This window comes from Gouania willdenowi, chromosome 22 (genome assembly GCF_900634775.1).
Source record: "Gouania willdenowi chromosome 22, fGouWil2.1, whole genome shotgun sequence".
Classification (NCBI taxonomy): domain Eukaryota; kingdom Metazoa; phylum Chordata; class Actinopteri; order Blenniiformes; family Gobiesocidae; genus Gouania; species Gouania willdenowi.
In genome coordinates this window covers 30665958-30678815 of record NC_041065.1, presented here as the reverse complement: position 1 = coordinate 30678815, position 12858 = coordinate 30665958, and the positions used below count along the sequence as shown (strand labels likewise).

Below are 12858 nucleotides of genomic sequence, written 5' to 3'. Positions count from 1 at the left end.
TTGTTGTTGTTGTTGTTGTTGTTGTTGTTGTTGTGCACCACTCTTTGCCTCAGTGTAACAACAAGATTTGCAAACCGTCATTTTGCAGCTTTGTTTTTATTGCAAGTCTTGCCTTAATTTATTCCTATAGCAACACAGCCAAATATGTGCTTATTTCATCACGATGATTTGATTTTTCAAAGCCACGTTTCATGACTAAATGACGTCATTATGACATCACTTAGCCATGAAATGTGGCTTTCGAGACATAGAACCCAGAAGAAAAAGAACATTGACTCTCAAAGTCTTTAAGAAGCGACTGCACGAACCAACCTGTTACGGACTTGTTCGAGTGTTTTAAAGGTAATATTTTAAGTATTGTCCAGAAAATATTATACGAACAGTATGTTTATTTTGTGAAAACAATATAGTATTTTGTACAAACAATATACTTATAATGTACGAACAATATAGTATATTATACAAACGTGATATAATGTCCAGATGGTGGAGGTAGTGGATTTAAACCAGGAGTAAAAGGAGTAAGAAAGTTGACGACCACATGCGGTGATAGATGAGTGTCAAAACATGATTCTCCAGGCGTATGAATAAAGTTTCCTGTGTGTTGACCTGTGAGCTGAGTTGTTCCCACTCACCCTCCCTCCCACTCGGCGTCACCATGGAAGCGCTCAGTTTGCGACGTGTGTTCGCCATTTTGAAACCTTTGGAGTGTGTGTTTTTGCGGCGCAGGCACCGTGTTTGTGTTGTGTTGTTGTCCGCCTGTCCTGTTTTGAGGCGAATAACTCGGTGTCTTCCAAAGCGGAACTCCGAGCAGACAGCGAGCCTCGAGCCGAGCTGCTGCTTCATGACGCGGGCGTTTGGACAGCGGAGGAGTTTCTTCTTCCACAGCGTTGCGGGGGGAACAGTGGGCGACATGTATTCTCTATTTGTCCACAAAGTGACGACAAAATTAGCTGAAGTTTATTAGTAATTACCGGTGCTTTTGTTCACCAGACCTCTGTCTCTAAACAGTCTGCGTGTTGTGTATGTTCATCCATTGTTGACAGTCCCACTTTCTGTTGAAATATAGTTACTAAAGCACCAATAACGTCCGATTACGGCATTTTACATTTGCTTTGACGTGTGAATGCACAACAGCAGTGGTTAATTCCACCTGTAAGCTCCACTGTCTTTCTCAGTGTGAGCCACAAGTGGTTGAGTGCAGTCTTACCAATCTACTGTTACATAGTGATCAATGCTCCACTCTCCTTCCTCCCTCACCATTATGTGCTTTATGATTTCTGACTGAATAGTTTTAAAATTTCCATGTTTTCTTCATCACAGATTGACAGTTGACCTGTGACCCTCATCTATATGACGATGATGATTCCAGCATTAATCTCACATGAGATGCACCAGCAGCTTCTGGACCGGAAGAGCTGCTGGAACCGCACATATGGAGTGGAAAAGCTCAAACGTGTCCTCTCAGAAGTGGACATTAAATCAGTTCCCTGTGAGAGCATTGAGGAATTTATAAATTTTCTACCCGGACTTCTGGAGGACAGCAACTTCAAAGTGATGTTCAGCACCTTGCAAGTGTTGAACTTACTTGTTCAGAAGTTGGACACCTGTGCAAACAGATATTTCGAGCGCATAATCTTAGTGTCCCTCAAGGCCCTCGGGGACCCTCGGACCATCACGAAGAATGAATACCTGAATGTGTTTCGACAGCTGATGAAAACTGTTCCACCACAGCGTGTGTTGGACCTGGTCATTGGTTACCTGAAGCACAAAAATCCCTGGGTACGGGAGGATGTCCTTAATGTCATCATGGTAGCGATACTCAGTCATCCTGAGATTGAGTTCGACATCCCCAAGCTTTGTTCGGAGGTCGCACCCTGCTTGGTAGACAACAAAAGGAAAGTGCGTCACTTTGCTTTCGAATTGTTTGCACTGTTTGACCACTGCCTCGGGTCAGGACAAAAGCTTCCCTTCATTAATGCTGTGGAGAAGGTGGAGAAGAATGAGGACGCAGAGGGCTTAATGGCAGCTGTAGAGGCCAGACGAGCCAGGCATGCGCTACCAAAACTCTCCTCAGATGGGACCCTTGAGTACGGGCTAGTGCTGGTCATACCAAGACAGCGGGGCTCACTGTACTTTGCGTCTGAAGATGATATGGACTGGGTGATGGATGGGCCGCGAGTAAGCAGCGCCAGGAGTCATCGGTCTAAGCCCGACAGTGAGCGACTCCACGGGTATGGCAGCTTAGGCTCGCTCACCGATGACCTCCCACCTCAAACGAGGATCGCCAGCGCAGGGAAAGGGAAGAACAAACTCCCCAGGGAGAAGTCAAGCCTTTCCTCTACTGAGAATGAGCCACAACCAAGCAACACACCAAGTGGAAAAAGCTCTCAACAGGTGAGGCCATCATCTCATACAATTTCACATTCAAACTAGGGCTGGGTGATATATCAAGTTTTCCATTTGAGCCATATAGCAAAATTACAATATCGCCTAATCGCTATACATATTTTTTAAGCAGTGGCTATCTGTATGTAGCCGTATCAATATACCAACATTCTATCCATACGTCGCGCCACTCATTGGCCAGTTTAGGTGATGTGATAGGTCACGTGATTAAGATGCTCCGTACTTGTACTTCTGTTTGCTATTAATACATCTATCAGCTATAATCTTTTTAGATATATTCAATGAATATAAAAGACTGTACGCTGTATCGTGAGTTTTTTTTAATTGCTTATTTCTCGCCTGGTGGCTTAGGGTTAGTGAGTACTACCTGAACATACATGGCTCTTGAAGTTATTATCAGCCATCATTTATAAACTGTGCCGTGTGTTTTCCAGCAACCCCATTACTGAACCGCTCACTTAGGGAGGCAGGCTGGGAACATAATTGTTCATATTCCAGGGACATGCTCTTGAAACAATGCTTACGTATATACAGCTTCTATATTAACAGTATTCCCACCAAGCGCTCAGTAGTTGATGTTGATCCGATTGCAAAAGAGTAACATTAGCCTGATGCATCCAAAAACATTGCTCGGTCTTTGTCTAAACAAAACGATGAGTACATGGTTGTGTGTGTGCATGATGTGAAGTCAAGCTACAGTAGCAGAATGTCTACTAAAGGCCTTTGTCTGCGCTTAACTGCTACGTGTCTTTGTTCAGGTTAGTGGATGGAATTACAGGAGTAGTGCTATTAAAAGAAATCATTTTCTGTCCATTCACAGGTGGAAAGCAGGGACATGATTGTTCAGCCCAGGCAGCCAGAAGCCTACGTACCAAGTTTTGGTAAGTTGTAAGAATGAGCCAGCTAGTGCTCTTGTGTAAATGTTTAGACATTGGTGCTTGGAACTGTGTTCAACACTGTCATTTGTGTTCACAGTCCAGAATTAAATGTAGAGACATTTCTAATCGGTTAAAATGTAATTTAATGTGACACACCCCCCACATAAGATCAGCCACTAGAGTTGTGCATGTCATGAAGGCTGTGTCACTTTAGTAATACATGGCTTTCAAGGGAGGAAAAAATGTGACGCATTTTTTTTTCTCAAGATTCTGGAGAGCCACTGAAGTCCAGGAGGAGGGAGTTTCCTGAACATCTCCGAAGAAGTGGAAATCTCAACTTGAGCCCAGATGTTCCTAAAATGTCCAATTTCTCTGACAAAGATGATGGTATGCAGACTTATCCCCAACTCTTTAATCATGCTAACGTCTTCCTCTAACATATAAGCAAATTTGTGTAAAAACAAATGCTTAGCGTCACCTTCTAGCCAGTGACCAAAGCTGGCCCATGATTCTAATGGTGTGTGTGTGGTCTCACAGGTGAAAGTAAAAGTTCTGCACTCTCCCGAAACCGCAGTGTTGAGCAAACCCTTGCTTTTAATACTACCACTGCACTCCTAACGGGCTCGCAAACCCCACCAAAGGCCCCTCCTCAAAGAGCATCCTCCCTCTCTAAGTCCAGCACCTGGCCCAACAAGAGGGAGAGCAGCCCTCTGCAGGACGCAAAAAGCTTCAATGATGAATGTCTGGACCAGCAGGAGGCTGGCACTACTAAGGCAAACCTTAGCAGTGCTGGTCTGGACAGCCTTGACGCACCTGTGAGGGCTGACTTTGGTGGAGACTCGTCATACACTTCCCCAGAGCGCATCAGCTCAGGCAATGAGGGTGCACTGCCCAGTCTGAGCTCCAGCTTCAGTGGCTTCAAAGCCAGGTAGAAGATCTAAATTGTGTTCATTCTTATTCATTGTTGTATGATGATATCTGGAACAGTGCTAAGCAGATTCCTCTCATAATTTCTCACTTGTCACATCTGTCAACAGTCCTGGAAAATCTTACACATCAGAAAGGATGCATGGGGCCTCTGAAAAGCTGAGGGAGAGTGTGTCCATGGACTTTAGCAGCCTTCAAGGTAGGTTGGAAAAGGAAGTGGTTACGCTTTTTTCTGCTGTATTTTCCTGTAGTGATTTTAAAGTTTTGTTGTTTTTGTTGTTCCAACCAGATGACGTGACCCTTGATGTTGGAGTTGTGGGGCAGAAAGTGATCCTGGAGCAGCTTGATGATCAGTTGCCCGAAGTGAATCAAAAACGTGAGAAGATTCATCGCTCTGTCCAAAAGATGCTGTCTTATTCGATGACAGATCGACGGTTAATAAAAACAAGGGAGGATTTTAGAAAGTTAGAGCTTAGTAATTTTAAAAAGCAATTAGTTAATAATTCAATGTTTTAAAGCAGTGTTTCTCAAATGGGTGTAAGTGTACTACTAAGGGTACGCAATGGCACTATAGGGGGTACTTGAGAGAGTGGAAAATTAACAAATAAAAGCATAAAAAATATGGGGTTTTATAATGTTGATTTTTAGATAAAATGGTCTTGATTAGAATATATGTCAGTCTTGGTCCTACATCAGGGATGAGATGAACGGGAATGTGTGTGAACACTTATTCATTGCTTCATTATGCTTTATAGTTGTTTTTTTCATAGTATTCTGGGCAAAATGTTGTAGTCTGACAAAGGGGGTACATGGATCCAGAAATAAGAGAAACCATATTTATTGTGACATTTGTATCCATAATTGAGAATTTTTTTTTCTTTTCATTTGTAGACAGCAACTCAATGTCTGATGAGTCCACTCTCAGCCCCACCAGTCCCATCAATGGCTACACCCCAACCCCACCTCCCCAACCAAGCCTTCCCACAGTGCACCCCAGTAAGCACAAATCCGCATCACGTCTAAGGAGGAGCCACAGCCGTAGGAGCCAGCCGTCACCGTCTCCTGGCCCTGGTTTGTACATTTTAAACAAGAAAATTTACATCTACTCAGCAGTTTGTTTGTTTTTTTCACAGGCCTTTGTTGGCATTAAGCAGCACAGCAACGTGTTGCTTGTTTGCTGGCTGACAGAGAAACAACTGAGACTAAACTAGTTCTTCTTTGTGCACCACTTAGACAAGCTCACCCATGTCACCAAGGATGTAACCAAGACTCTCCCGGCGTCTTTGGAGTACTCCAATCATCAAAAGCCTGACATGGCACTGGAGTTGATGAGCTCTGATGACTGGTGAGAAACAGTGATTTTTAAATTCTTTTCAGAGTTTTCAACAAATTGAAATGTAATAAACCCTTTTTTTAATTTCTGAACTACTTGTTTATTTTTATTTTATTTGCAGGGAGAAGAAAAGGAATGGTATGACAATTCTCTGCTCTCTGATCCAAAACAAACCGGATGTCATTCGTAACAGGCTTCACGAGTGTTGTCAGTCTGTCATGGAAGAGGTAAGATAATAGAATAGTGAGTGCGTGTGTCATGGACAAAACTGAGTTCTCTACGTTTCATTTGTCACATTTTTTCTTTTTAGATGAAGAATAACCGATCAGTTGTGTTGAGGTTGGCCCTGTGTACGCTGGGTGACATGTACACACATCTCCAAGATTCCATGGACTGTGTGCTGGAGGAGACTGTGAAGCTGTTACTGAAGAAGGCTGCAGACTCAAACTCCTTCATCAGACAGGATGCAGATGCAGCTCTGGACTCCATGGTGCAGCACTGCACACCGAGTCGCTGCCTCCATGCTTTACTCGCAGGGGGTCTCAAGTGAGTATGCAAACAGACTTTATTAAGTTCTTTGCACTTGGGCTCGTTCAAACAAAACAGATTCCAACACTTTGATTTTTCTTTATTTTTATTCTGACAGTGATCGGAATAAAGTGGTGAGGAATTGCACCGCGCAACATCTAGCTGATCTTGTGACCAAGATTGGTGCCGCCCGTATTGTGTCCGGGGGCAAAGATATCGCGGGACATCTCATACCTGCCATTTGCCAACTGGCACAGGACGCATCGCCAGAAGCAAGGTACGTCAAAGAAAAAACCTTCAGCACTACTTCATCAGTTTTATTTATTTTTTTAATTACAACTCCTCTGACTGATTGTTGATGAAATGATCAGTTTGATATTTTAACTCACTTCTAGAGCTTAACAAGCTGTAAAGGATCAAAACGTTTTACATTGTTTAGATTGGAACATTCTTGAGAGATTGCCAATTCCAGTTTATTTTATAACTGTTTTTCATACTGGCTCTACTTTATTAAATGTCATTCTTTACAGGTTCTTTGGGCGGAAAATGTTGCTGTTTTTGTCCGCCGAACCAAAATTTAACAAAGTCCTGGATAATAACCTTGCTACCAGAGAACTGGCAGCGATCAGGAAAATCGTGAACACAGTCATGACAAAGGTACAGTGTTGTTGTTTAGTTAAAGTGCTCTATGAATATAGTTGAGTTGAGCTTCACTAAGTACGTGCATTTACATGAACCTAATGTGAGATGATTGGGTCTTTTTAGGGCCTTAATAATGAGCCCATAGACCCCCGGTCAGCCAGAGGCCGACGGCCGCAGATGGGCAACGAAACACAGAGGGGCCCAACTCTCAACAGAGAGCCGGTCAACAACACCAACAGGTGGGTTTAGACGCTCTTAACTCCAAATCTTAAAGTGGTATAGCTTGTTTCATGCATTGTGAATTCTCTGCAGCCATTACAGCAGCAAAGCTCAGACGCAAACTGTTGCTGATAAGAATCAGTATATAGAGCAGCTCTCAGGTCTGATGGGGTCTAAGGACTTCAAAGTGAGGATCCAGGGCATCAACCAGATTGTTGCTGACTCTCAAAACAACCCAAAAGTGATCATCAGTAACATACATGTGGTCAGTACTCACTCATGACACATTCATTTCTTTGTAGCCAGTTTTTACTTTTTAAAATCTGTTTATTTAATAAAAGTACATCTTCCAGTGAAATTAAAGGTTTTATGTTCTCGTTTCTTTCAGGTGTTTGATGCCATAAGTGCAAGGCTGACAGAGTCAAACAGCAAGGTCAACCTGCATGCCTTGATGGTCCTGCCAGAGATCATATGTGTCTTGGAGGAGAACATGGCCCAAGTGGTCAACACACTGGTCCCAGCTATTGTGGACAATCATCTGAACTCCAAGAATAACCCCATCTACTGTGCTGCTGTTAGAGCCATTGATGCTCTGATCTCTAACCTTGGTACACAGTTTAAGCTTTTGAAATGAATGATGTGTAGAAATTCTTTAAAAAGAAATGTTAATCAATATTTCTTTCTCCACCATAGACAACACTCACCTGCTTCAGATTTTCTGCAACAAGGCCAAGTTTTTGAACGGCAAAGCAAAGGCTGACCTTATTGACAAGGTTGCAGGTATGTGTTTTCGAAATTTCCTATTTGGTGTTTGATCCGAACAGCACCTGTCATTTTTTGTTTGTTGTCTTATTCCTTACAGTTAACCACATATTATTTTCACTCTGAAAGCGTAAATACAAAATTGTGTAAGCTCAGAGCTCACAAGGAACAGCTGATTAGCTGTCATGTTTGGTTAGTAGGGCTGAGAGATATATATCGAGATTCAAGATATATCTAGTTTTCTACTCCAGTCAATTTGGAGGATTTTATTCTTCAACTGATACTTATAAACTCTGTATTTTGCTGGTTTTGATTGCAATTTCAAAGTTAATCTGTCTGACTAAATATGGCTTTTGTTTTTCTCTTCCTGTGTCCAGCTATTGTCACGAACATCGGCCATCGAAAGCCTCAAATGATGAAGCAGAGAGTGTTGCCCTTGCTGTGGCATCTTTTGGGCATCTCCACCCACAGCAGCAGCATTCACAACCTGTGCAATGCTCTATACAACAAGATGGGTTCAGAGCTGACTGAGTGTGCCATGTCTCAGCCTTTAAAAATTAGACAAACTTTGAACAAGATCCTCTCGTCTCTACAATAGATCAGAGCAATCCGCATCTTCTTCCAATACTGTGTATTGCCCTGCGATGGACTGGCGCCCTGTCCAGGGTGTACCACCGGCCTAATGATGGCTAAAGACAAACACCAGCATACCCCCACGGCACGAAGAAGGAACAAGTGCGTCGGAAAATGGACGGATGGATAGATGTCGAACAAAACCAGAAGGATATAATCTTCTCTAAGATCTGTGCCCTACTGCAGTTCTTCTGTAAGCCACAGTTTGGAATCGTCGAGCTTGGAGTCAGAGAGATCACAACATTCACACTGACCTTACTTGAAGATGGAACGGTTTCACATGTCTTGAGTGGCTGCACTTTTAGATCAATAAAGAAAGAATCCTTCAAATGTAGGAGCATTTATTCTTATCTCAGTGAGATTGCTCTGGTAACAGACGCATGGACAATTACTGACATACTTCCTTCACTAAACCCAACCTGCTCTGTTTGCACTTTGAAAGTAGGATTTAACACGTATCATCCAATGATTGTCATTGTTTTTATGTTTTTGTTTTTTTCATGATCTAGATTTGCATTGTTGACCAATCAGAGACACTATTGCAGAATGTAAGAATGAAATGCACAAAAACAAGAGAGAGTAAACGGGGAGCAGGTGGATATTTTTAATGTCTCGAAGTTTTGTGAATTGAGATTATTCAGAACTGTATAAAATACTTTTGTATGGCTCACACATGAATTTGCACAGTATTAGCTTCATCTGTTTGAATTCTGTATGGTGGTACAGTGATAACTTTTAGGTTTTGTTTTTGCAAAGATGGTAGTTGTAGTGTTGTGGTGGTCAAGACCGGTCTTGGTCTCGAGACCAAATTTTAAAGGTCTTGGTCTCGTCTCGGACTCTGAAGCATTTTGACTCGGTCTTGTCTCGGACTCGGGATTTTCCGTCAAGACCGTTCGAGACCAGCACTAATTCCTGCTATTTTTAAACATTTTTATAATGTGATAATAACACGGAGAAGAACGGGATAAAACAATCCTTTATTCATTATTTAATCCATCCTGTATAATGACCACAACCTTCCTTAATGTGACTGAGTGACGTGTATGACACTCATACGTGTGTGGCTATGGTGTCAGTTTGGACCGCGGAGCGCAAGGGAGATATGAACTAATCACCGGTAAAAATCCCAGTAAAACTCCAGAAAACAATCAGCAGTAATAAATATTATCTCCCTGGTAAAGACAGTAGCTCTAATAACTGGTAAAATGATAAACTGATGATATTACAGCCTGTGAAGGCTGGATAGGGGACGCACTTACTCTGCTTCTGGGTCCTAGTGCCAGCCGAGCGGTGAAGCCTGTTCCTTTTACCGTGTTTACTGAGGTCTGTGTGTGTTTAATAAGTCCTTGTGTGTCCGTGTGAAAGTCTGCATGTTTATGCATCTGTCCATCCACTCTTTTCATTATATCCATGTCTTTTAAGGCTTTATTACATAGTGTCAGCTGTAGTCCGGGCCGCCGCCATCTTGGATTATGTCGTCACCAGCGCGTCATCGCCGCAGAGTTGCACTAGCATAGAATGAGTCAAATAACTGTAAAGAGGTCTTATATTAGTCTATTTTCTTTTTAAAGTGGTGTTTTTTTTTTGTGTCTTTAGACTCCAATTACATGTATGTATATAATATGTTCCCCACAATATAAACAGGTTCACAATATACTTATTTTTTATAGTTTCTGTTTCCACTGTATCCAGAATAATAATAATTCTCAACAAGAACTATTGATTGATTTGTCACATGACTGTTCCAGTGTTTGTTTTATTTAGTTTCACATCTACCTGTAGCTCTATGTTTTTTACACTGATGACAACTTGTTTGTAGTTTTATTTCAGAAAGTTTCACATTTACAGTTACAGTTGGAAACCTTTGTTAATTGAATATCCTAGTTACATTACAGTAACCAAATTAAACTATATCAACTAAGTGAATTAATAAAAATAACCTGTGTAAAGGATTTTTCAAACTAAAAAATTATCTTGTGAACTCTGTGACCTGTTAAACCTGAACAACTCAAAGAATCAGAATCAAGAATCATTATTTCTTGGCAGAAATGCTTTTAAACACTTGCTGTACATTCAGCTGACATAAAAATCTTGTTTTCAAATATGTAGAATAATTGTGAATTTATCAGTAGCAGTAGTAGTTTTAATATTTTAGTACATTTTTTGCAGGAACCTTTTTTGTCCGTCAAATGTATTTAAAACAAACTAAAATTAAAGAGAGAATGTTATTTAACTGTTGAACCTTGCCATAATTTTATTTATTTATGTTTTTTTAAATTGAAAAAAAAATGTTTATGGTCTCGGTCTTGGTCTTGGTCTCGGCTTGTCTCGGTCTTGGTCTTGACTCGGTCTCGGCTCCTGAAAGTCTTGGTCTTGTCTTGGTCTTGGTGCATTCTGGTCTCGGGCAAGTCTTGGTCTCGGATAGTGTGGTCTTGAACACAACACTAGGTAGTTGTTTTTATTTTTTGTTGATATACTGTATATATATATATATAAATATAAATATGAACACAGTTGCCTCACTTGCAGTTGGCTTCCAACTGATGCTCCCAGTTGAATGACAGCTTGGAAGGAAAAGAAGTTTATAGCTCAATGAGAAACAGTGAAGGCTATGGTCTGATTCTGTCTTGATGTAGTGCCCTGTCTTCTAGGAGTAGCCTTTGAAATTAATTAAAATTAATTTAAATTAATTGAAATTAAATATCATTGAACTTGTTTGTAAATGAGAGAGGAATATATATATATATATATATATATGAATAAACTTCTATTTCTGTAACAGAAACCTCAGTGTGCTTGATATAAGGTTTACAAACATGCTTAAAATTAGCTTTTCAACTCAAATGTGTTCATTTTAAATTTTTTAAATGAATGTAATAAACACACGTCTAAGAAACTATTTGAGCCATGGTATGACACTTTAAAGCACATTAAAAGGACTAAGACCACTGGAAAATTTGCAAAAAAGACTAAACAGTATAAACTTCTTATTCTTCAATATCTTATTTTATCTGTGATTTTCATCAGCGTTTATTTTGTTTTTTAACAGGATTACTTCAAAAGTAATTTATGGATTTTGATTATATTTGAACCAAAGATAGACAATACCCCATGGAAGATTCCATTACATTTTTAAAGGGGGTTTGGATCAATGTACTGATTCAGGATCGGCTCCAAAAGTAAAAAAAAACTTGTTATTGGGGAAAAAATTGTAATTAATATCTTGGTTCGTAACTGAACAATCTTTGTGAAATATAAAATATTTTTTTATCGCAATATTTCAAAGAAACACACACACACACACACACACACACATTTTGAAGTATAAACAACGCGTTGGCAGCGGATCATGAGTTTAAAACGACGCTATGATCAAAGGACGTAGTAACACATGATCAAAGGACGAAGTAACACATGATCAAAGGACGTAGAAACACAACAATCATTGATGGAATAAACAAATGAGACTCACCGGATCAGACACGCGTCACGGAGCGGCCGCCACTGCTCATTTCACTTGATTCTTAATTCAGACTAAATGTTCGTTTATTGAAGATTCATCTTTAAAGACCGCAGAATTAGAAAAGAAATAGAAAATTTAACAAAAAACAAATAAAAGGCACCGATTGGGGATGAAATGTGGCTCACGGCTCACTGACGCGTTGCCGTCTTTATCTCCATCTCTTAATAGATTTTAAAGGGTGAGTAGGAGGATGTGGATCTTATTGGGGGAGCAGAGGGCCTCTATAGATATGTTAAACTGATGATGTTTAGAAGTTATTTATTCAAAATAAAACCTTTGCGGAGTCATTTTTCATGTTTTTTCTGTCTTTTTGTGCAATTTTGTTGTAGTTTTTGTTAATTTTGTATTTTTTTGAGTGATTTTGTGTATTGCTGTTGTCGTTTTGTTCATTTTGGAGTCGTTTTGTGTGTTTTTTGTCTTTTCTGTGTTTTTCTTTTGCATTTTTCTGTAATGTTGTAATTTGGCTTTTTTAATGTATTCTTGCTTTTGTTTTGTGTGTTTTTCTGTAATGTTTGTGCATTTACATTGGGGAGGCCGCATAAAATTAGATCGAGGGTCGCATGTGGCCCCCGGGCCGCCAGATGCCTATGCCTGCACTAATGGGCCCCTGGTGGGTGGTGGTAGTACCATGCACACACTGCACTGCACAGGAGTGTGCGTAGTTGTGTTTTTTTGTCATTGTGTGTGTGTTTGTTGTTGTCTTGCTCATTGTGAGGCATGTGTAGTCTTTTAGTGTGTTTTTCCTGTGAAATACATGTTTTTTGGAGTCATGTTGTGTATTTGTGCTGCCATTTTGTGTTGTTTGTTAGTGCTATGGGTTGGCAAAGTCATTTTTTGTGTTGTTCTTGTCTTTTTGTGTACTTTTGTTTTTGCGTTCTGTAATTTTATATAGTTTTCAGAGTAATTTTGTGTATTACTATTGTCTTTTTGTTCATCTTGTAGTCGTTTTGTGTGTTTTTTGAGTCTTTTCTGTTTTTTTCTTGTATTTTTCTGCAATGTAGTAA

General features: G+C 40.3%; 1 protein-coding gene across 1 annotated transcript; it reads left to right on the top strand.

The window, feature by feature from the left end:
* Positions 1-243: 243 nt before the first annotated feature.
* LOC114456777 (TOG array regulator of axonemal microtubules protein 1-like) lies at positions 244-8575 on the top strand. Its single transcript, XM_028438755.1, has 18 exons — positions 244-342; positions 1324-2397; positions 3230-3290; positions 3555-3674; positions 3825-4215; positions 4325-4413; positions 4504-4590; positions 5106-5285; positions 5448-5559; positions 5669-5774; positions 5858-6093; positions 6194-6352; positions 6606-6732; positions 6841-6956; positions 7030-7201; positions 7325-7544; positions 7630-7716; positions 8076-8575. The coding sequence occupies exons 2-18, from the start codon at positions 1354-1356 to the stop codon at positions 8294-8296; spliced, it is 3528 nt and encodes a 1175-aa protein (XP_028294556.1). The 5' UTR covers positions 244-342; positions 1324-1353; the 3' UTR covers positions 8297-8575.
* The last annotated feature ends 4283 nt before the right edge of the window (positions 8576-12858 follow it).